Below are 25,158 nucleotides of genomic sequence, written 5' to 3'. Positions count from 1 at the left end.
TGTTGAATGAATGTACTTCAGATAAAGGTCTTTCCAGAAAGAATCCGTTTAGCATTGAAGATTTGATCAGTTTTTTAGTTCAAATTAAATAAATAAATATCGCTGATATCAGATTTCATGAGGTTAAACGACAACACTGGTCTGATAAAGTACATTTGAAGACTGTTGTAAAGGTCGAACCGGAACACAAACACACACTAACAGACACCAGCATTTACACACACACACACACACACACACACACACACACACACACACACACACACACTCTGCACGCATGATTGCATTCCCGCTCTACTCTGAGCTTCTGGTTTTCTTGTTTTCATTTTTTCAGTTACAAGCCAAGACTGCGGTGACTCATAGCTGTCTGGCAACAGCTCAGGGAAGCAGGAATTTGATCCACATTCAATTCACAGCAACTTCACTGGAATTCTGCTTAATATTCAGACTTCATCGTAAAACTACACAATGTCAAAATTACTATGAGAAATGCATAATATTTTGGCCACACTTTCTGGCATTTTTGGACAGCAATTCGATGTTTGCGAGTCCTCTAAATGCTTCTCTATGTGCTAGTTTCCACTTAGGCGGTGGCGTCGGACATTCCTGCCCGCAAAGTAGCAGCATGCAGAAGAACTGACAAGGAATGATGTATGCATGCAAATCAAACGTGGTGGACAAGAGATTCTTATTTCGTCTTCTTGGCTCTTGCAAACATTTTACGTTTAGAATGTTTAGGCCATTAAAATGGTCAAACCTAAGCTCCTAAATTCGGACACTTCAGTCCCAAATAACTTTCGTTTTGTGAGTACTGTGCAAAACAGTTAAACTCTAGTGTGGCCCCATTATTTTAATTAATTTATTTAGGTTTGAGGGTATTCTAGAGCTTTACAGTACTGTTCCTGATGAATTCAAATCCAAAAACTAAAAATAAAATCTGAAGATTTTGTATGTTATGTCTATTTTAACATCAAAATCGAGCAGCAAGCTCTGAGGCTGAAAAATGAAGCCAGGAACCAGTGCCAAACTGTAGTTCCTCTAATGGCCACTTGAGGTTGGCTCCAAATCAGAATAAACCCCCATAAACCCTCATGTTAAACTGCCCCACTTTACAGAATAAATAAACATGTTAACAGCCTGGTACAAAGAACAACATATGGCCTCTATGGATGTGTTAAAACTTACCTTTTAACAAGCCAGTGTCCATATGCTTGATGTTTTTGAGTCAACTTTGAAGGTTGTACATATAATGATGATCACTTCTCTGTGTGAGTTAGGGTTCCGGCAAACAAAGCTTCTCTCATCTTTGCTGTGGTAGACAGTCCATGCCTGCATATTAGTGCATGTGTGTATCCCACTGGTTAGCTAATGGCTGCCACTTTGCACTGCACTTATACAGTAGTTACCACTGATAATGGGAAAGCGGTGGCGCATAAGCGTAGTGCCCACCCCCCCTGGTTAAGACCATTAGCTCTGCTGACATTGCTGGCACCATGGATATATAAAGATAACCTGAGAGAGCTTTGGAGGCAATGCCCCGTTTATACCTGTGAAAGTTGTGATGCATGAAGCCATCATGTAGCTTTTATCTAATATACCTGAATGTGACTACAGCTCAAATAAGTTCTCTACATACAGATGAACTTTCTCAAAACTGACTTCCAAATCAAAGTGAATTCCGGTAACTTTGTGAGAAATTATTAATTCAAGGTTCAGGTTGTGAAGGAAAATGAATCAGATCAATTTACCAAAAAACATATTTTGCTGGTGAATCACACCTCCTACAAGTGAATACGAGGCCTCAGAGAGTTTGGTGGTACTCGGCATGAAAAGCCACAAGTATCCAATGATCCTAAAAAAGAAAAAGAATTTCATTCCAAAGCTGGGAATACAAATCCTCTATTTGATTTTCACTTTTCTGAAAGGCTCAGGGTCATTCGAGGTCTTGTGGGAGGTTGGCTGCCTGACAGCTGCACAGCCACACACTCTTGGACTGATCGGACTCTTTTGTTGAGACTCTTTGCACAACTTCACAGTCTTTCTTGTCCAACTGGTTGATGTATGAGTTTACAAAAACTTCCCTTTTCATCCAGCTTGATTAGAGCCAGAAGTAGAGTGGAAGCAGCAGATATAATTAGCATAGCATGCACTCTGGTTTTACTCTTTATCTACACTAAATCTGTTTGTCATTTGGGTTACTGCCGCTTCTCCAAACACTGCTTTATTTTTTTAAATGCATCAAAAATATCAGTCTTCAAAAAGCAAACCTGTCACCTGCAGCAGCTGTGTGACAATCAAATGTAACATATTCTCACAGTGTCCACCCACTCATTCTCTCTACCTCTCACCCAAGGGTTCTACATAATGACCTCAACCACCTACAGACACCGTTTGTCCCAAAGCACACGTTGCGCTGTCTTCTTTGAATTTTGATGCCTTGCCACGGCTCAACATCCTGTACGCCCCTGCACTTGGTGTCTGAGGTCCCATCTGAGAAGTGAAACAGAGAGCATTGTATCTGTGAAACACTTTCTCTTCCCCCCCGCTGCACTGGAACTGCACTATTTGCACGGCTGAGTAGTGCATAGCTGTTATTTGAATCACTGTGTTCGGCATCAGTAAACATTCAACATCAAATGAGGTGTTTGCAGGACAGCACAGACCTCCACAGCAAATCCTTCACTTTAAGCTGCACTAATTAATATTTTTACAGTCATGATACATCAAATGATTCTTTGTAATGTTGCTGGAAGAGACAAACCCACTGAAAGTTATCAACAACTCTGCAGCTCTACAGAGCCTTTCATCCTGTTTTAGTTCATTGTTTTGGTTTTCCAGCCCACAACTGAGATCTCATCAGATTTGTTTCCAAGAGTGACAGCAGCAGGAAGCTGTTTTCAGAGGTAAAGCTCTGATAAAGTCACTGTACACTACCTACTCAACCGCTTACAGCGGACAGACACAGCTCAAGACTAGCTGGTGAACACAAGTGAGCATTTAGCAGTTAAAGAGACAGATATTTTTCTCTGGAGTTGGTGGAGACCAAAACAGAGATAAAAGAAGAGTGAATGTTGGACTAACATTCATCAGGTGACACAAACACAACTCTAAATGATGATTTTCTGTGTGTTATATAACTGCTGAATGTGTAAATGAGAAAACATTTGCTAACATGTTTACTGCAACAACTTCATGGGTTGTCTGATTAAAATGCTTGGTGTCTGTATTCGTCAAAGATAGTTTGTGAGAGAAGAAGCTCCACATTAAAAAAACTTGCTTAGCTGTCCAACATAATTTTGACTAGTAATGCATGTCAATCTATAGGTTAATTTAGCTGCTCTTAAGTTAGCTGCACTACGCACCACTCGGGCCTGGTGGGAGCTAGCTTGTGATGTTGCTCATCTGGCAATTACTGCTTGTAGCGTCTCCCCGATCCAGCGTTGCTATGGAAATGTGCAAACCCTCTGGTCTCCCCTCAGACAGCCCAGGTGAGTAGGCAGCTAGATTCTGATTTTTTCTTTAGCATTGTTTATTGTGAGGGTCTGGGAAAAAAAATCAAAAGAGCATAGTATTGTGATATTTTTGTGTGACAATATCGTATCATCACACAATGCCATGTATCAATTTTTGCATTATATAAATTATTAATATTATAAACACAAATTAAACTTTAGGTAGCCTACTAGAATAATATGATCAATTGCCTCGTAAGTCCACTGGATACATTTTGCTGCTACAAAAAAGTGAAATAAACAGACTCAAAAATTATTAGATAAAACAGATGTTGACAAAGTTTTCCTTTGGGGACATTATTTACAGTTAAAAAAAGGTAACGGAATATATTTTATTGTAATACTCAGCATATCATAAAATATTTCAAATCGTAATATATAATATTCTGTCCAGTAATATTGTACCATGGATCCTCTGGTGATTCCAACCCCTATCAACAATGCTATCACTGTTAGCTCTGTTAGCACAGTTAGCAATGTAAGTACAGATAATGGTGCTAACATCGTTAATAATGCTAAAGGGGTGTTTCAGCTCAAAATGAAACTGCTTACTCACCAGGGACACCTGAAGGAAGAACGGAGGGTGGCCACAATGTGTCTGCAGCAATGCTGTCACAGTGGCAGTGCGGCATTACCAGCAGTGGGCCTCATTCCAAATGAGCAGCACTGTTAGCTGGTGCACAGTGTGCAAATCAGTGTTTCTTAGGATAGCCAAGGAATGACCTACCCTACTCTACCTATGATTGGCTAGTAGCCTAATCGTTTCCTTGGATGACTGGATTGGTTAGGTTTAGGCAAGAAGAGTAAGGAGTCATACACATCTTTAAACGCCTGGAAAACATGAGGACAGGTCCCGTACATAAATCTTGTGCCTACCCTTGAAGTTGAACTCTGTTTATCTCCGGCGCAGCCATGAAAAATAGATGCTCGGGAACATGTGTGCACCACGACAATGTCACTCTGGTATTTGAGCGCACCTGCCGCACATCTACACTGAAAACAATGAATTTTAGGGTGCAACAAACACGGCATGTGTATGGCCCCTAATATTGGTTAGGGACACTCAGTGTTGCTGGTGAATGTGCTTTTATCAGCGTTCACATTGTACATTTGTTTTTAACTATGTAGTCAACTCTCTGTTAACGTAGCTTTGTGTTAGCTACCTAGCCAACATTAGTGTTAAGATATTGTTGTCATAGGGCGACCCCTTCCTCACCTGGTAGAGTGTGCACCCAATACAGGCTGAGGCCTTTGCAGCAGCCTGGGATGAAAGCTGTTTTTTGTATCAGGCTGTAAACATGTTGAATCCTGCTGTAAATTACTTAACATGAGTGTCTGTGGGCCAGAGGTTGTTGCTTGGAACTGGTTGACATGGGGTCAACATTCCTGTTATATAGTTTGGGGCCGGACCCAGACAAACTTTTAAAGTGATCAATAAAATCTTGAAATCAATCCTTATTGAAAAGGGAGCCAATAGTGAGAAGCCAGGACTGGTGATGTCATGTCATATCAAACGAGTAAGAGTTTTAGTGTTTATTATCTTTTACAAGTCATCAGTCAGGCTCTTAAATAAGACATATTGGAGCTTCCCACCAGACCTGTGTCAAACCTAGTTTTTTACTCTAGTTTATACTGTTTGCACACTTTGCCACTTTGCATTGTACTAAATAAAACTGTGCTTAGTAAATCAAATAAAATAGGTGGGAGCTGGATGAAGGGGTCCAACAAAAATATTTTGCCCCAGGGCTCCCCAAACAGGCTAATCCAGCTGTGATGAATGGGGAGAGCTTTAGGTAAAACATTTCCAGCAGTCAAGCTTCTTAATTTAGATTCTTCAGTAAACACAGATTCAAAGTCAGCCTATACAGTACGCCTGCAAAATGCACGACTGTCTTAGAGGATAAAAGCACCTAAAAATAACTGTCAAAAAGCCAGAGGAGATGGTACATGTGCAAGCTCACAGCGCTGGCAGCAGGTCAACATACTGTCGCAGCTTTGACTGTCATATCTGGTTGTAACAGACACAACATTATGCAAGACCATGCTTGCTCTGCATACAGATAACAAAACAGTGAGCTCGTCTGTTGACTGCAGATGGAACATAAATCTCTGCAGAGCGATGATCTCACTGAGTGAAGAGCGATGAGGTTTAAGTTACTGATTTAATAACCAGAAAGCATTTATCTTTGGGGACTAAGCTTAAGTCCACGATGAGTTGTTTTTGTTCTTTCTGATTTATATGTCTGGTGGCAGCACAAATGGAACTTCATACAAGGAAACTAGGGCTGCATATCATTTGAAAATTTTTGCTACTATATAAGAGTTTCAGTACTGATACATTGACGAAACGAAACTTTCATCAACACCTTCTTCTACAAAGTCACTTTGTCATTCAACTAAATAAGTCAAAGAACAGATTAATTTTCAGTACAAGTGTTTAAATTTGGCAAAATTCTGCGTAAAATCAGAAACTTTCAACTTAACCAATCAAAAAATAACTCAACAAAACTGTGACCCTAACCAGACAACTGCTGCCAGCTTTCTTTACTTGTCATTTTTTCATACCCAGTATGACAAACACATTTCGGTCAGCACCCAGAAGGTTCCATACACAGCCCTAACAGACAGAGACAGTGAGTGTCTACCTCCAGACTCCAGAAAAACAGCATGCCTGCTCTTCTGAAAAGAAGCACTATTACAACATTCTGGGAAAAACACTGAAATAGCTGCCATCTGCTGATGCAACTTCCTGCTATCTCTGCACCACATGCACTGTGTCCCAAATATGATTGTTATTCACACTGAAAAATGACAACATTAAAGGAGAATTCTGCCTAAAAACAACTTCTTATTTTCTTAGTTGTAGTTATCATTAGTCATTTATGATAACATAGTACGCATCAAGTTAAAGGGATAGTTCCGATTATTTAATGTTGTTGTTGGGTTGTATGAGGCACTTATCCATAGTTAGTGTGCTACCAACAGTAGATGTCAGTTGGCACGCCCCCAGTTCATATTTATATATTTATATTTTACCCACCTAAAAAATTATATTATATTTTACCCACCTAAAAAACCTTGATCGAGTACTATGGAGGGACCTCTGTAGCAGTGGTGCTATGTGTACGTGTGGGGGAGAAAATTGATACAGCATAATACCAATTTAGTTATGTGTACACTAAAGTCAAGATATAGATTTATTCAGTTCAGTTTTTTCCATCAGACTTACCTCACTCTTTTGAAACTACATGGGTATAAACCAATTTCTCATCCCTTTGCTTTACATGTGGTCTAGTTGAGGGCACTTTCCTCCAATCCACCTGGCAGTGTAATAAACTACATGGCTTTTGGCAGGAAATCTGTGTTGCTTTATCCACAATTCATGAGTTACTTTCCCAATAGATCCTGAGATATGCCTTCTGGGCATTCTCTTAAATTCAAATATTATACATAGACAATCCATCAAGCTTACAGAAACCCCAGTGGACAATGCCAAAAAAATGTATTGTGATGAGATGAAGGTCAGATCTAACATTGCCAATTGAATTGTGGCTCTCAGAAGTGAACACTTGCATACCTCTGAAGAGGATAACTTACTCACTACGGAAGAAGATACATTTTTTCCTTAAAATATGGCAACCTTTTATCAACTACATGGAGAACCCCCATCTCATATGGCTGAATGACTGTCTGCATGGCCTCTCTATTTCCACCACACTAATGTTGTAAAAGACCATTCAACTGTGGTTAATGCTAACTTATCTCTCAGACCCTTTTTCTCCTTATTTTTTACTCAGTCTTTGTACTTGCATTTTTATTTTAAGGGTTATGTGCTTGTTTTATTGTTTGTATTTTTGAGGTGTCTGAAATGTTCAGTGTGTGTTTTTGTATTGTCAACATGTGGCTGTGGGGTTGATGGCCACAGCCACACTTGGTAATGTTTTCCAAATTCACATTCTTTAAACTCATTAGTGTATCATCTACACAGGTTAATTTCATTTACCATACCAATTTAGACTGTTTATTTTATTTTAATCACATTTTTAATTGAGATAGTATTCTGCATGCTGGCACTATTAGAGAATAATTCATTGTGGCATTTAGAGTAAGTGTGAGTGCACTCTTCCTTCAAAGATGTACACAATAAGAATTAGCACAGTATATGCATAAATATTAGTATGCAACTGGAGCACAGCTTCAGTGCATGGTGCCTGTAGATCTTTTCTTGGAAAACTCTCTGTAGCTCACAGGAAATGATGCATTTTAGCTTCCTGTTTGTTTGCAATAAATACAGGGAACTAAACAAAAGAACAGTGACTATATATACGTGGGTGTACAGATGACGAAAGTGCGTCTTTCTTAAACAGGCTAATTTCATCAGAACAGAACTTCATCAACTTCAGCAGATCATTGACAAATGTGTCTTTAAATTCTGTATAAATAGAAGACACACTAAACATAATAAGACTCCCAAACTAATGAGTAATCAGTTGCTCTGTTTACTTCTTTCCCTACTTCTTTACTTCCTGTTTTTATACTGTTCAGCACTAAGCTATGAAACTGCATTTTACATTTACATACACTGAATGCACAGCAGATGATAGATGTGGTTTGTTACATGCATTTGACATGCTCATTTTTTGTGGTTTGTTACCCCCATTAATTTTTGTGAACTTTGCCTTCCACGCCACCTGTTATCCCCTTATCCTCTTACCATATTTAAGTCCACTGCAGACCACCATAAACCAACTCCAGAGAGTACCAAAATCAGTTGATAATAGAAGATTTACTGCCCCATTGGCCAAGCGGGTCACTTGCCTAGAGTCAACTTTTACTTGCCCCTATTGTTTTATTTATTAACAGTCATCAAATACTAAAGTCACTGGGTACTGCACATGCACAACTCTCATCAGAGATAAGAAGGAAACAGGATTGCTCACTTTCTAATCACTTCCATCATCAACTCCAGAAAAAAACAACGTTTAATTCTTTTTACCTCTATACCTCTATTTTCTTATTTTTCTACAATTGAGAACTTTCTGGGCGTGTAACCCCACAGCACTCAGGTGAGGTCAGAACTTTATAAAAGGGTAGCAACCAGGTGCTGGACCTTAAGCAGCAGGCATCCAAGAGACACAGTGCCAAAAATTTGCAAGGCAAAATGGCAAAGAGTGACATACAATATAATAACATGCAAATGTGTAGTATTCACGGTTTGAATAATGCTGACATTTTGGCATTTTTTCTGACAACTGCTTTGTGTGTATCCACTGCAACTAAAGATGTACCAGTATTCAAATATAGTATGAGTACAGTATGCTCATTTTACAAAATATGCTGTCCAAATTATGCTCATGATTCCAAGCTGCCTGTAGTGACAAAGTAACAGTGAGATATTAGTTCGTATGAAAAGTTCTGTAACACATAAAGGAGCAGTGAAACACAGTCCATTACATCAGTTTTAGTAATATATATGTAACTTTGCATACTTTTACTATAACGTGATACTGTATATATCAATAATGTAAAAAGAAAAGCCTTACATAAATGTTTTTGTTTTAAAACGCCTGCAAATAATGGACAATATGGGAGGAGAAAATATTGGATATTGGTATATCTTGTCGGTGCATCAATAACCTCAATAGTGAGTTGTTCACATCATCTGACCCATGATATGGTGCAAGCCAGTCAGCTGACAGTGACACACAGGAAGGAGCAGATGTATATAACAGGGTTGCACAGTATCAGTACACCCACATCATAGCTTCTCAAAGCCATTAAATCACCTTTATTATAAGGCATTACAACAAAATAATTAAAGACAGAGAGCTTCACTGAGAAGAGTGGCAGCCTCTACACTGTATTTTACACTTCAGTTCCCTCCAGCACTGAGCTACAGCAGCCTTTACCCACAGATGCTGGCAAGCGTCCCCATGTGATATTTACTGTTCCCCCGTGCCTTGCCGCCCCACAATTTACAAGACAAGTAAACACAGCATCAGCACATAAGGTGCAACAGCAGGGCCTACAGATGTGCAACAAAAGCAGCATTATGCAACAGTGTTATAGCTCCTGTTAAACAGTCAGCATTGTGTGGGCAGAGCAGGTAGAGCCTTTGAAACACCCGGGATTGTTGCATGGTTTGCAAAAAAGTCAACTTGACTTGCAGAGCAAGACATGCTCATTTTTCAATTCAGTTTAGGAGTCAGCTGCTTTCGCACAAACACGGACAGTCTGTTAAATGATCCTATGTGGAGCAAACCGTAATGCATACCCTATACTTTTTGTACCTTGAGCCAGACAGTTTTCTTTGATCCCCTGACAGCTCTGCGGGTGGTCTGTTAATGTGGCTGCTGAAAACATACAGCCAGGACCTTGTTCAACTATTAGCAATGCCAGACTACATTTACAAAACGAACTGTTTCATTAAGTTAACTAACTCTGTTGCCAGTTCACATATTCACTCCAGATTGAGACAGATGAAGGAAGGTGGGGAAAAAAAGTTACAGTCCTTGAAAAGCCTGGAATGAAAAGCTTGGTTTTGTTTGCAGTTTTTTTTTTTATTTCTATGGAATTAGTGCCATACCTAAATTAAACTGACTGAACAGATCAGTTGAGAGACTGAACATTGTGCAAAAGCTCTCTGAGGCCCCTCTCATCCCTTAAAGGCAGATCATGGTCTGTCTCTAAATGCAGCTAGAGCTGAGTGAGTGACTAACCCCTTTTAGACTGCCTCTACAAGGTGGGAATTTGACGCTGTTACACCACCTCACCGTGCTGTATAAAAGGTACAATCACAGAATGAGAGGACAGAGTTGTCTCGCCTTTACTGCCATCAGAGATAGTAACAGCGCCAAAAATGACCTCTGTATAAAAGTGATAGCCAGCAGACATGTTATGCCTGCAACAACCACAGGAGATATAAAAAGCAGCTGTTAGCAGTTAGCAGCTAACTCAAAGAGGAAGAGCAGCAGCTGAAAATGTCAGAAAATTAGGTAAACAATGAGGCCCAGGAGCTCTTTACCGTTCGAGCAGAGGACGAGATCAGCCGCCATATAACATGGACGGTAAAGTTGTGTTACATGTCACGCACATCGCACACATGTAAAGGCAGAGCACCTGGTTGCTTAGTGGGTAGAGCAGACTAATAAAGCCAAAAAAATGTAAAGGCAGCATGAAGAAGGGACTTTGGAGCAGCCCTACAGCACAATATATGTGGAAAGAAGGCTACTGATTATGCTGCTGCAGCTCTTACATATACTGTTGGGTCTTTTCAAAGAAATGGAAATCAGGGTTCCAAAAAGGAAAAGAAAGAAAGTTAAGGGGAAAATAGCCAATTGACTTTTTAGAGGAAAAAAATCAAAAGGTGCTTGAGAGAGGCATGGATCAAGAGAGAAAGAGTGGGGGGGCCCGCAGAGACAACTTATGCATAGGGCCAAGAATGCGTTGCTACACCCCTGCACACAGTCAGGAACTCATTCAACTCCACCAGCGCCAATCGTAATTTACATACCGTTCATTTTTAACAACACTGTTCCATAGAGTGAATTAATTCTCATGCCAGTTTACATTATTCCCAACAGAGCTAGACAGATGAAGAACCACAGGAAATAAAGTTACAGTCACGCCTCAAATTTGACTTGACCCCGCGTGCCAAAACAAAGACAGCTGTTCGAACACAAGGCTAAAACCATCACGCGCTAAAACCGAAACTAGCCCGCAGCAGAAACTGTAAGTACAGCAGCTGTTTCCCAACACTTGAGGATATGCGACAGGTCCTTCACACCTACACACTTACACAAGTACTGCTGTCATTTTGCAACACTGCCTGCAGAGATACATGAAGTACTGGCATAAACTATTTGAAAAATGAAAAGTTTACAGGGCGTTGCTGGACGGTAAATACACAGCTGAATAAGACAGCCAGATGTTCAAGCGCCATTCTGTGATTCGGTGGAGCTCAAGTGCCCCAAGCGCCAATAAACTTCCTTAAAATGTCAACATTTGTAGGAGCCCGCCTGTTTTCCCCACTATGATCTTCCACCAAAATACACCGAAGAGTCGCGGAAGGAAAGAAGTATACGACTTTATTTCTTAAATTAAAAGCTGCTTTCAGAGCTGAACGAGCCTGAAACTTGTACAGTTGTGTAAAATGCTGTGAGCCATGTTGCCCGACGCGTGTACGTTTGCCGAAAAGCAAAACAACAATTATTGCCAGTTTGGAGTATTTGGGTAAAGTGTTGTGTCCATAACCATGTGAGCGGCATATCCGAACTCACAGTCAAGTTTCCATAATGCTGTTGTCAGTACATAAAAACACTAAACACAAACACAAAGAACATTTTTTCGTTGCTTCACTCACCCAAGCTGTTTGTAGAGGAATCCATAATCCGAAGTTTAAGTTGAGGGAAGTTTGTCTAGAGGTAAAGTCTGCACTGAGGTGTGTTTTCCATGCTGAGAGAGGAGTGTCAGAAGTCACACTCTGGGGACTTGTGTCAATTGCAGCGTTCAGCACCAAGAACACCGGAAACGTAAGCAGTTTACCTATATACTAAGCACTATTGTTTGTCAAACAATAACACGTATTAAAATAAGTTCCTGAATCACATGAGTGTCAAATTATAGTATACAATTACGCGAATAAAGTCAGTTAAAATAACGAAATAACCACCAAACACATTGCTAGTTGAAAGAATAAAAAGCGTCCGCCGGAAGTTGTTTACCGTATTGTTGCTAACTTGACGCTCTCAGCGGGAAGGCACCGTGCAGAGATGCTTTCTGAGAGTCAAAAAGTTGCACTAAAGTTGAACCTATGAACTCTCTCCAACAGTTATTGCCTGGAGCCACTGTGTGTGACTCAGTGAAGAGTATTTACATGGACTGTGCACGAATGCGTTTTGAAACTTGCAACAACTTTTTTCAGGCTACACCTCGGCGCCTGTCAAATCAAAGCTGAGACTGGATTTGTTTGGAAGACATTTGTCGCCACCACGTGGCCGGGCTGTGTAGTGCATGTGCAATCGTAAGTCTCAGGGACAACCGAAATCACATCTGGGTATAAAGTAATACAGATTCATATATTACTCGTTTTTTACGATCTCAATTTCTCGGCTAATGACAATTACGTAATTTAGGGACTGTTCGTTATTTGTGAGGGGGCAGGAGGTGGTGCAAAACGGGGAGCCATCTTAAATAGCCTACATTTCTTGCACACTGGGAAGGAACTAGTTTTTTTTTTTGGCTCTGGGGAGGGAAATACAACTTAAAGTGGTTGTATTTTGTTTTATCTTAAATACCCTCTGAAAAAATCCTGCTTGCAGGTTTGAAAGGCATATTAAACACACCAAAATGACACAATTTATCATATCAAGAAACTGTAAAAACAGAAATTATCATTGAATTTTCAATTTTCTGGTGATTCTTGAAAACATCATGCTGACGGAGGCTACGTCATCAAAGTATCTTTATTCAACATGTCTCAAGAGTGCCTCAGACATGACTTTTTTTCTGTAGCCCAATGCAGAAGTTAGCATTGCCCTGGTTTCCTCATCAAAAAGCCCATTGGATTTTTCCGTTGGATTTTGGGTCATTGCAGAAAATAAGCCCTGTGGAAAACAAACGATTATCATACTTCACAAATGACCACTGTCATGATTATTGAAGCCTAAATGCAATCACCAGAAGTAAAACGCAAACATTAGGCTATAAACAAACTACACCATGGCAGCACGTCTAAACATTGTCCTCACAGCCAGGCTGTAAGCCATGTTTTGCATGATAACGTTCTCACTTAGCAACTTGTTAGCAACTGCTTTTTTTTAAGACATAAAAGCTTCAAAATAAATTAGTGGGGTATTTACAGATATATTTTATGATGTAGAGCAAAACCTGGAAGTCTCCTAAGCTTGTGTTAACCACAGACCTTATTTCAGGCCTCTAGGAAAAAAAACATTAAAAAAAACCCAAACAAACACATTGACTTAGAGACAAGGGAACCAGGAGTGCTGAAATGCTAACTCACTTCCAGGTTTTCAGACTCATCCATGGGTTACCCTAAAATCTGGAGCCATACACATGACGCATTTTTTGCTCCCAGAAATTCATTGTCTAATTGTTTTATTTTTCAGGGCACGATGGCTGCACCTAAGATAAACAAAGGTCAACTTTGAAATGCAGCAGTGTGCACTGCATGTCATAATGAGGAACAACCAGTCACAGCTGACAGATATCTTTCCTTTCTTCCATGAATATCAGTCGGTAATAAACACGGAAAAGTTGATCATTTTGTTGCAGGGCTGCCAGAGCTTTACATCTGTCCCACAGATGATATGCACGCACACTTATAAACAGTGCCTGGAGGTACATCAGCTCTGCACTCAGGATTATGGGTAAACAGACTATGACTCGGTGCTTGTTGTTAAGCTCTTGAAAGCTGGCACAAAAAAGGCACAAAAGTAGCGCCCAGCGCCTGACCTTGTGTTTTTTCAGGCCGTTAAAGATGTGGCATGTGTATGGCCCCTTATATGGTTGTTTATGGTGGAGAGAAGGTCATGTATTTCCCCCCAGTCAGTCAGGGCTGATGAAAAAATATTTGTAGCTTCAGGGAGGGACAAGATTTTTAAATTTTTTTTTTAATAAAAAAAAAGGAGGAACCCCCAGTCACCTCCTCATTTGATAAGTAAAGTATAGTCCCTAATTTGATTTTTTTTTTTTTTTTTTAGTAAAATATTATATACATAAAATGATTTGGCTTAAAAGACTACTCTCCATTTAAAAACAAAATACTGATTTTAAAACATACTTGATGGATATGGAAAATTTAAAACTCTAAACTATTAGATTATTTTGGTGTTTCAGTTTTATTCCATCTGTTTAGCAGACCCTGACGGTTTTTGTTTTTGTCATGTTTATTTATTTTCCTCCTATTTATATGTGGAACTAATTTAATTGTATATTATTTTTATATTATGAAATATATTTTCCTACAACTTTTATAATGAAAATCTGGATAATTAATACTCCATGTATTGAACGTAGCCTATTCCATAAAGTGTGGGGAAAACAAATGACTGGGTACGACGTTAAAAATGAATTAAATGTTATTTAGCTTTAAATATTTTGTTCAAATACATTTAGTTTAAAAACATATATAGTGTGCATTTGCTGTTTTCGTCTTTATAGCATGGGGTAACATAATGCCACTTAAAACAACTCAGGCACCACACCTTTACCACAGTCAATTCACAGGAATATACAACACAATTAAATATCCACAAAAGTGTTTTTACTGTACAGAACAGAAATTCGCGGAACAATAATTTGCGTTGCGGGTCTGCTGTTTGGGGGAAGGGAATGAGTGTAGGACCAGGAAGTTCCGCCGGCTTTCAGCATGGAGGCGTCCACGGAGGGTGATTTCTGAAGGAGACTACTTTCTTTGTACGTTCGTCAGTATAAATTGTGAGTATTGAATTGTGGATATTAAAGGTGTATATGTGAGTCTAAAATGAACGTTATGCTAAATCATGTATTACAGAATATCAGTTCTTCATAATATTTGCCTGACAGTTGACTGTAATCACCCCCCCTTTAATACCAAACTTCATGCAAAAATGTGCCCATTTAATGTTTTCTTACTTTTTGGTAAATATTTATACATAGCAGAAGGTTACTGAAGAACGTTAATGAATAAAATAGAGCCACTCTTCAGGTCGGTTAACAAAAATGCATCAAACACTATTTAATTAAGTGAATATTCAACTGTTCTTCAGTCAGCATCACAATCATTTAACACAACAGAATACATCATGGTTAGTGTCGTCACCATTGGAGTAAAATAGACTTACCAAAGTGCTCTGATTGCAGGTTTGTGAAAGGTGTTTCTGAATTCTACCCATGTCATGTTTATTGTGCCTCTGCAGTTCTGTTTCCTGAAAGTCAGTGTGATGGCTCAACCATGAAGTGTGCCCGCTGCCTCCTCCAGCTGCAGTGTCTCAGACTGCTGGGCCAGTCAGCCAGGTCTGCTGCCCAGTATGGCGCCCTGCTCCAGTCAACTTCCTCCAGTCAGCCTAACATGCTGCATAACACCCAGCACCAGGTAAACGTTTAAAGGGATAGTTCGGATTATTTACAGTTGGATTGTATGGGGCATTTATCAGTGGTTGGTGTATTACATACAGAAGATTTTGGATTTGCATGGCCCCAGTTGAGAAAAGCAGGCAGGAGTACTGGCACAGAAGGTTAACAATATACTGCTGTGGTTGGGGGTCAGCAATAAAATGTATTTTAGCCACTTAAAAAAGTCCCACCCAAAAAAATAAATAAATATCATCTTAAGTGTACGCTAGATTGAGAGTATTGTCATTGAGAAATGGCTTCATTTTTCAGTTGGAAATCACTGTCTGACAATAAGTTAAAGCGGTGAATATATTCAAAATATAGTGTATACAGCGTGATATAGTTCTTTTTTGGGTGGGACTTTTTTAGGTGGCTAAAATATGTTTTCGCTGACCCCTCCACAGCAGTAGATTGCTTAGCTTTCATGTCGGAGTCCAGCCTGCTTCTCCAAACTGGGGGCATGCCAAATGACATCTGCTGTTTTTAATCTACTGTCTATGGATAAGTACCCCATCCAAGCCTTCTTCAAAAAATCTTTCCCTTTAATCTGCACTAATAGCACAAGACTCTGTCACAATATTGATCATTTAATGAATTAGCATTATTACCAGAATAGCACATAAGACAGACTCAGACCTTTCCTTGAAGATGACGGTCTTCAATTCTGGGTACATTCAGCCCTCTAAGGAGCACTTATTACAGTAAAATTCCAGCCTTTCTTTCCTTGCCAACAAATTGTAGGTGTTGAGGCGTTTCCACGGCAGCCCAGCATGTGCCAAGGATCGACCTGTACCTGCAGAGTTCATGAATGAGGACGACAAGAAGAGGGACAGGTCTTTGGTGATCCATGATGACCTGTTTGAGCAGGTGGCCAAAGGGGCCAAAACCAAGGCCACGTTTAACAAAGTGGTGGACATGTTCCTCAAGAGAGACGTGCGACGGCGGGGTCACGTGGAGTTTATTTATGCTGCTTTGAGGAAGATGCCAGAGTTTGGTGTGGAGAAAGACCTGGCTGTCTACAACAAGCTGCTGGATGTTTTCCCCAAAGAGGTGTTTGTGCCCAGAAACTTTATCCAGCGGATGTTCAACCACTATCCCCGACAGCAGGAGTGTGGAGTGCAGATACTGGAGCAGATGGAGAACTATGGTGAGTGTCTGCTACAGGATTCACTGTGGTCATGGAATTCCTGGAATGATTTGTTCCACACGGGGAATGGCAGGATTCTGGATGCATTCTCTCTCGATTTTTGGAAAATGTTAACATTTAACACTAATACCACAGTGTGTCTATCTTCAATCTAAATGACTGTGTTTCAGGTATCATGCCCAATGTGGAGACCAAAGTCCTGCTGGTCCAGATCTTTGGAGAGAAGGGCCACCCAATGAGGAAGTACCAGCGTATCATGTACTGGTTCCCCAAATTCAAACACATAAGTCCCTTCCCCGTCCCCCACCAGCTGCCTGAGGACCCGGTGGACTTGGCTCGCTTCAGCCTGAAACGCATCGCAAGTGACCTGGATGCTCAAGTCACCGTCTACCAGGTACAGATGACTGCTTTGGATTGGCCTTAGTGAAATTGTTTTAAAACCTTAGCAAAATAAGTTTTTTTACTTTCTTTAAGAGAGAGATGTTCAGATGGATGTCGATCTTATGTCTGTGTTGGAGTACAGAGCTACAGTCAGGCCTGATTTAGCATAAAAACCATAAGCAGGAGGAAACAACTAGCCTGGCTCTGTCCAAATTAAAATATATATATATATACATTTGGAAAACTCAACAGCAATTTCTCCTTCCAGAAATCATGACCTGGTTACTCAAGATAATCCACCGACCTTGTTGTGAGCAGTTTCATGTAGGAACGGTTTTCTTTCTACCGAACTACACCCACCAACAGCATCACAGTGCAGAACGACGCGTGCATCTACTGCTAGCTCACTTAGCACCGCTGAGCTAGCTAACATTACAGCTTAGCTGAGGAGGACACCATTAATGTTTACATCTGCATTCTCACCAGCCTCTTGTCCATGAGTAGATGCACTCTTCCTTCTGCGTGATGATACGGTTGGCAGGTGTTGTTCAGTAGACGGAAATTAGTTCCTACGTGAAACTGCTCACAACAAAGTCTGTGAATTATCTTGAGTAACCAGGTCATGATTTCTTTAAAGAGACATTGATGTTGAGTACTTTGAGCGCTACAAGCTGGGTGCCATCTAGTTCCATTATATTAGAGAGAAAGCAGACATCTTTACGGCTGATATCTCCAACACTGATATCTCCAAACTCACATCAAAACAATCTAGATTTGTAAAGAGCACTACAGGTAAGAGGAAAAATATGTATTTTTGGTTTTGGTGTGAACTGTTCCTCATATCAGTGAGCTTCAGAGGTGTTGGTAGGGGTATTTTTGAACATTGGCCAGGCCAGCGGTTTGCCTCTGCTTCCAGTTTTTATGCTAAGCTAGGCTAATTACAGTCTCGGAACCCACTGGCTAAAGGTCTGATGACGATCAAGCCTGATCCTGGGGGAGAGGGCCAATATTAAAGGTTGTGTCAGTGTAGCCAGCGGATATCCAAGCCAAGACTGTACTGGTCATTTTGGAGAATCTCTTGAAACAGATATCTGCATGTGAATAATCAGATAATTTAAAAAAAAAAAAAAAAAGCATTAAAAAGCTAACTTGCAGTCAGACGATAGTCGATGGGTTCCGAGATTGCATTCCGGCCAGTCAGTTCCTGTTCCTGTTTTCTCTCCACGTGGACTGTTAACCTGCCATTCAAATGTGATTAGTTAATACTACTTGGACTACAACTGCAAACCAGATGGCTTCCAATACCAAAATCTTGTCTTGTTGCCTGCAGATTTTGCATTTATATGCTGAATCTGTTTATAGAGGTTAACTATGTCCTGATACCAGCGAAGTACTTCTACACACACATGTTAGGGTTGATAGCCATCTTTTCCTCTCCCAAAATAAATTGTACTCTCCAAATTTTTGAACCATTCATTTAAGATCACAAATACCAAAGAGAGCAATAGAGAGCCACATTCTATACATCTTGTTGGGCTAGCCTGTGAGAAACAAGCTTCTAAATACAGTCTCTCATTGAGTATATCTTTAACCGGACATTATGAAGAAGTGCATTTGAGGTTTACTATCCAGTTTATGAATCCTTTATGATTAAATGAGTTGAACAATTAATTAATTAACAATTAACTCTTTAGCTATAATCTTTGCTGTCTGAAAAACATCTGGCCTTTTGGCTCTCCCCATCCATTTTTTGTGGCTCAGCACCTGCCCAGTCTGCTCTGATTAGAAGGCATTTCTGGGTTTATCATATCTCATCGTCTCTGCGCCATCACTATAGACACAGAATGACTGTAACGAAGAATAGCGTCACTTTATGCCGTGAAAAATCACCCTTTAATTTTCTAAACATAACATGACATGTTCCAGCAGGAATCTGATCCAAAATCAGGGAGAAATTAACAACAACAGCAACTAAGTTTACTTGTTTCCCCGACATGAGCATTTAGCTACATGTATGTTAGCAGTGCACTTGGAGCGGGAGAATGACTGTAACAGAGAGCAGCGTCACTTTCTACCATGAAAAATCACCAGGAAAAGCCTCTAAACACAACCAGACATGTTCCAGCAGGAATCTGATCTGAAATCAGCAATAGCAACTAAGATGACATGGTTTCCTGATGTTACCATGTAGCTACATGTAGCAGTGTAGGCTATGTAATGTAAACACTTGAAGTAGCATGCCTGGAGAGGATGACCAAATAAAGAAATTCAGGAGACTATGATGTCAATTTTTAGCCAGAGTAGAAAAACTTGTTGGAAACAGAGTGTTCAGAGGGAAACCTGAGGTTTTTGCTCCCAGGCATTATCTCTACACGTCTTTACCTCATTATTTGAAACTTTGGTCACGTTTGATGTCAAAATCCATCCTAATAATACGAAATATAAGAAACAAAATATAGAGATGCATAATAGGTCCCATTTAAAGGCCAGATAATTCCAGAACTGTCAAGTGCAATCTTAAGTAAAGGTCCACATCTCACAGTTCTCCATAGCGTATTAAACGACAGTAAGATGGTCTGGAAGAATTTAGCTAATTGACCTCAAGTGAAGTTTTATTTATTTTTGTTTTTTTTTCATTCTTTTTGGTTAAACTACCAAATTGAGCCTTTCATGCTCAACAATATCACACAGTTGTGTAGATCTGAACCATTCTGGTCTATTGACTAATGCTGAGTAAGGTTTCATACTAGAGCTGGATTTTACTCATTTGTGTTAACAGGTCAATCTGACAAATGTCATAGTGGTTTGGGTGAAGTTTTCCTTGCTTGTGAGACATTTCTACAGTTCAGACTTTTAAAAAGATAGCCAACCGCTCTGCTTTGTTGTGACCATGATGATTTTCTTTTTTTTTATTTCATTGTAACCAATTAAGGCATGCGTCTGTGTTTTTGCTCTTCCCACCAGCTGCCCTGCACAGACATCACAGAGAGTGGAGAGGAGATCACTCTGCCATACATAGTAGGTATGGAAACTGTTCGTCTCAACTTTAATGTGTTGAAGTGGTCAACAGGATTCACACTGCTCATGGAATTTCAGCTGTGTTGTTTCCAGACTGCTTAAATTAAGGGATATAATCTCTTGATGAAATTTGGCTTTTGATCAAAATTTTGTTTATTGCAGTCATTTGACAGACATATATCAGATACTGTCTTCCTTGACACATAACTGCAGTAAGCGTGACTTTAAAGGAAACCAGACAAACAACAGGAACAAAACCAGGAAACTGGATTCTCTCCATCTTATACATGTTAGATTGGTACAATGGTGGGCTTGTGTCCATAAATATCCAGACTTTTGCCCATTGGCCTTGTTTTCTTTCCTTCCCGTGTTGACACCAGGTATCCAAAGCCCCAGCCAGATGGAGCTGCTGGCCAAGCATAACCCGAGCAGGCCCGTGTTTGTGGAAGGCCCCTTCCCTCTGTGGCTGAGGAAGACGTGTGTGTACTACTACATCCTCAGAGCTGACCCAATACCGGCTGAGGAAAAGGTGGGCAAACCCTCTGCTATTATCTGATATTAAATACTGTTAAGGTATACTATGCAGGAATTGTCAGTTACTGTTTGTAAATAGATCATTCAAACCTCGCCCCTCCCCTCTATACTGCTTGTATGTACACTGCAAGCTACTGTATTATTGTAGAAACATTACACTTGTGATAGAAAAGCTAACTAAGCTAACCGATGGCACCTATGCGTCCCCATCTTCTCCTTCAGTGCTCGCCAGCAGAAGTTAAAGTTAAGGCCAACCGCAGGTTTACCTTCCTGTTGATAAAACCTCACAGCTTCTTCTGGACTTGTATGTGTGCTGCTACTTGGTTGGTACATTTTACGTAGTTCCAACCTCACCTGCGCTGATGATTGAGAGGAATTGCTTCTGTATGAGTCTTTTTTTTTTTTTTTTGAAGTCTACTATCCCAGTAGATAAGAAGTTTCCGAAAAACTCAGACCAGCCCATCTAGCACCAACAACCATGCCACGTTCCAAGTCACTTAAATCACCTTTCTTCCCCACTCCGATGCTCGGTTTGAACTTCAGCAGGTGGTCTTGACCATGTCTACATGCGTAAATGCATTGAGTTGCTGCCATGTGATTGGCTGATTAGCTATTTGTGTTAACAAGCAGTTGAACAGGTGTACCTACGCAAGTGGCCAGTGAGTGTATAATGCAGCCTGTTTCGCGGCTGCCGGCTGCAATCTCACTCACTGGATCAATTTCAATAATGTTGTTCCTATTAGTCACTTAGCAGTTACCCTCTAATAAGACAAAAGGGCATAGTTTCATTCTGTTGTTTGATCAGGTCAGTGAACTTCAACTGTCTAGTTGGAGAAGTTAACAGAAATGATAGAAACAGACAGCTGGAGATAGGTGCATTGTGAGTGCTTTCCTCTTGAAAACATTCAAAGATAGCATTGAGCTCATCCAGCTGTATGTATGTATGTATGTATGTCCCCGCCACAGGTCGAGGAGCCCTATGATCCAGAGAGGTGTTTGGACTATCCTCTACAGCTAGACCTGGATTTGGATGTGGACCTCGGAGATGACGAGAGCTTCGATGTGGAAGACTGTAAGACACTGAAGATATCAGACTGATTCTTTTGTTTGTCCCTTATTTTTGACCTCCAGTATGAAAGCATATTGAACCTCATATTGAGTGTGTAATGCAGCTGTTGTGTGTCTTGTATCCAGTGGATGAGGGTCCAGTCTTTGCCATGTGTATGACCAGCCAGGGAGACCAGGCCGTCCTCAATCAATGGATCTCTGGCCTCCAGGAGAACAATCCCATCTTGGGTCAGGTCCCCACTCTGTTCCGCCTGGACGCCGGGCCCAAGCAGCTGCAGACTGCGGCTGACACAGAGTCAGCTCACCACCACAAGACAGAGCCAGAGAGCCAGAGAGAGGAGAGACAGCCTGAAGAAGAACCTGAAGTAACAGTGGAGGAAGAGCCGAGGAGAAGTCAGAGGATGAAATAGTGAACTGCTGTGTGGTAAAGACTGACAGAGAAATAATGACATCCTGTATAAGTCTAATTTTCTAATTTATAGGTATATGTCCATGCTGGGTAGGGGCTGGACTAGTAGGAGCTAATGGTTCATTTCAACTAGGGAACACACCACCTGAGCAAAACCTACAGAGGACTCATTATGCTGGTAATGATCAGTAATAAATTAAATGGAAAAAACTGTGTTTCCTCATTTTAGTCTCTGCCAAAGGTTGCTGAGTCTCTACATTTGAAACTATCTTAAGAAGACTGGGTGCCAGAACCCAAAATAAATCTGCAGCCTTGTAAGTTGATTTACAAGATTTTAAAAAAAAAACCCCAAAAAGAATACATTTCTACCACACACTTTTCATGCTTTCCTCACACATCTGCTTTACTTCCTAGTAAATCAAGTTATAACTTTTGCTAATTGCTTTGTTTTGGTGATTTACAACCCAAAATGGTTTCAAAACAAAGAGTCTGAAAATCAAAAGGTGAGGTCTCAGTAGCTACGTCCATTACTTTATACAGTCTATACTGTTTGCTAAGCAGGCTGTTTGCTAAGCAAGTTTGCTAAGGGTTTTTGGCACTGACCCATAGAGAGGATTATTAATCAGAATATCTTGGCCCTTTTTGCTTCAAATATAGTACTAAATCACTAGGATATTCATTCAAGGTATTAAATTTAAAATAAGTGGTGTGCAAAAGTTTGGGCACCCCTGGTCAGAATTTGGTTTACAGTGAATAGTTAAGTAAGTAGATGATGAAGTGATCTCCAAAAGGCATTAGGTTGACACATATCTTCAATATTTAAAGCAGAATTACTTTTTAATTTCAATCTTTTATAGTTTCAAAATAGCAAAAGGAAAAGGGCCTGGAGCAAAAGTTTGGGCACCCTGCATGGTCAGTGCTTAGCAGCGCCCCCTTTGGCAAGTATCGCAGCTTCTAAACACTATATGTATCCAGCTAAGAGTCTTTCAATTCTTGTTTGGGGGATTTTCACCCATTCTTCCTGCAAAAGGCTTCTAGTTCTGTGAGATTGTTGGTCTATTCTGCATGCACTGCTCTTTAGAGGTCTGTCCACATATTTATAATGTTTAGGTCAGGGGACTGTGAGGGCCATGGCAAAACCTTCAGCTTGCTCTTCTTGAGGTAGTCCATTGTGAATTTCGAGGTGTGTTTCGTATCATTGTCCTGTTGTAGAAGCCACAAGCCCAAAGCATGATTGATCCAACCCACCATTTAACAGTTGGACAGGTGTTCTTTTCATGAAATTCTGCATCATTTATTCTCAGAACATAGCTTACAAAAAGTTCTATTTTAACTTCATCAGTCCTAGTAAGGGCTTGTTTCCAAAAAGCATCAGGCTTGTTTAGATGTTCCTTTGTAAACGTCTGACACTGAATTTTGTGGCGAGGACACAGAAAAGGTTTTCATCTGATGACTCTTCCATGAGGGTCATATTTGTACAGGTGTCATTGCACAGTAGAACAGTGCACCACCACTCCTGAGTCTGATAAATCTTCCTGCAGGTCTTTTGCAGTCAAATGGTGGTTTTTATTTGCTTTTCTAACAATCCTATACGAGCAGCTCTCTCTGAAAGTTTTCTTGGTCTTCCAGACCTCAGTTTGACCTCCACAATTTCAGTTAACTGACATTTATTAATTACATTACAAACTGAGGGAACAGCTACCTACAAACACTTTGCTATCTTTCGTAGTCTTCTCCTGCTTTGTGGCCATGAGTTATTTTAGTTTTCAGCATGGCAGGCAGCTGTTTAGAGGAGCCCATGGCTGCTGATTGTTGGGACAAGGTTTCAGGAGTCAGAGTATTTATGAAGCTTTGAAATTGAAGACAGATCTCACGGAATAAGCCCAAAGGTAGAAAAGGTTTATTACTGAAAAGGCATTTAAACATTCCCTTTGAACTGGTAAACAAGTCATCAAGTCAGAATTACATTCTCAGAAGGTAAAATAGCTTAGTCACTTCCAGCTATTTACACCTCGTTGCAGCTGTGCAGGCATTTTCTCCAAGCATGATCAACCTGTACAGCTTTGTGCTCAAACAGAACATTATTTCAGCATTTTACTCTTAATAATGAAAATCATACAAAAACATGGGAATGCATTCCAGAGATCATATCTGATATACAACTGTTCATCCTTTAACTACTCATGCAGGAAAGCCTTTGGATCCTCAATACTCACAAATGAGAAATGTTTCTAACATGGAACTCTCTACAGATATGAATAATGCACCATCAATAATCCTTATATAGAAGGAAATTCAATAAATAATGAATAAAATAGCTCAAAAAATGGTGAAACAGCACAGTCAAAGTAACATTTGGCATCTCATAACCACTATAGTATTTACAGTGCAGAGGGTTGGTTGGATGTTTGACGTCACATGGTGAAGCTGATATGAACTGCAGGAGGTTTTTACACAGCTGAGAAGGTTGTAAAAAAAGTTGCAAAAAGCTGTCATCCAGGAACATGAGTAAGGTCCAGGGTTTGAAGAACAGCATGGTGCAGTATCTCATACAAAATCATGTGGAACACTTCCAGACACCCATGCAACAATCCAACAGTAGCTAACAAGGAACTAGAACAATCTCGGACCTGAATGTAAGCCTGCAGGAAGTGCAGACCAAACTTTATACAAAACTGATAGCAACGGTCAGCTTGAGCAAATTAACTTAAATATAAAGTGTTTCACTCTTGTGCTGTGTTTATATATCACAGTTTCTTTTCTGATAGCTGGCTGATACAGGGAGGTTAGGTCTAAATTTACTGGTTAATTTATTGTAAGTTAGATATCAATGTGTGAGTGCTGTTCGGCTCTGATGTGATTCAGCTATGGAAACACATTGATCAAAACCTGACATTTTAATGACTTAAACCCATATATTTGTTTGTTGAACAGTTCAACAATGTTCGATATACACCGATCAGCCAAAACAATAA

The 25,158-nt window shown here is 40.1% G+C and overlaps 2 protein-coding genes across 4 annotated transcripts in view; one reads left to right on the top strand and one right to left on the bottom strand.

The window, feature by feature from the left end:
* The window catches only part of eml3 (EMAP like 3), a 77,706-nt gene extending 65,655 nt beyond the window's left edge, over positions 1-12,051 (bottom strand). The window contains exon 1 of the mRNA XM_049567799.1: positions 11,875-12,051. Coding sequence (XP_049423756.1) covers positions 11,875-11,899 — 25 coding nt within the window. The 5' untranslated portion in view covers positions 11,900-12,051. The remainder of the gene's footprint in view (positions 1-11,874) is intronic.
* On the top strand, positions 11,181-22,470 carry ecsit (ECSIT signaling integrator). 3 transcript variants are annotated; one of them, XM_049567800.1, is made up of 9 exons: positions 11,181-11,243; positions 14,862-14,969; positions 15,431-15,606; positions 16,368-16,773; positions 16,944-17,167; positions 20,119-20,176; positions 20,553-20,701; positions 21,673-21,778; positions 21,901-22,469. In XM_049567800.1, the coding sequence occupies exons 3-9, from the start codon at positions 15,466-15,468 to the stop codon at positions 22,182-22,184; spliced, it is 1,368 nt and encodes a 455-aa protein (XP_049423757.1). In that variant the 5' UTR covers positions 11,181-11,243; positions 14,862-14,969; positions 15,431-15,465; the 3' UTR covers positions 22,185-22,469. The 3 variants fall into 3 exon arrangements, with proteins under 3 accessions (XP_049423757.1, XP_049423759.1, XP_049423760.1); XM_049567802.1 differs by lacking the exon at positions 11,181-11,243 and having other exon boundaries at positions 14,844-14,969; XM_049567803.1 differs by lacking the exon at positions 11,181-11,243 and having other exon boundaries at positions 14,849-14,948; positions 21,901-22,470.
* The last annotated feature ends 2,688 nt before the right edge of the window (positions 22,471-25,158 follow it).

This window comes from Epinephelus fuscoguttatus, linkage group LG23 (genome assembly GCF_011397635.1).
Source record: "Epinephelus fuscoguttatus linkage group LG23, E.fuscoguttatus.final_Chr_v1".
NCBI classification, from domain to species: domain Eukaryota; kingdom Metazoa; phylum Chordata; class Actinopteri; order Perciformes; family Serranidae; genus Epinephelus; species Epinephelus fuscoguttatus.
Note: the sequence above shows the minus strand (reverse complement) of the source record. Positions and strands in the feature narration are given on the sequence as shown.

Excerpts from the sequence above, each read along its gene's own strand:
- ecsit (XM_049567803.1), top strand. The coding sequence starts at position 15,466 with ATGAAGTGTGCCCGCTGCCTCCTCCAGCTGCAGTGTCTCAGACTGCTG. Across the intron at positions 20,702-21,672 it reads CAATACCGGCTGAGGAAAAG|GTCGAGGAGCCCTATGATCC; the intron begins GTGGGCAAACCC and ends TCCCCGCCACAG. Across the intron at positions 21,779-21,900 it reads GAGCTTCGATGTGGAAGACT|TGGATGAGGGTCCAGTCTTT; the intron begins GTAAGACACTGA and ends TCTTGTATCCAG.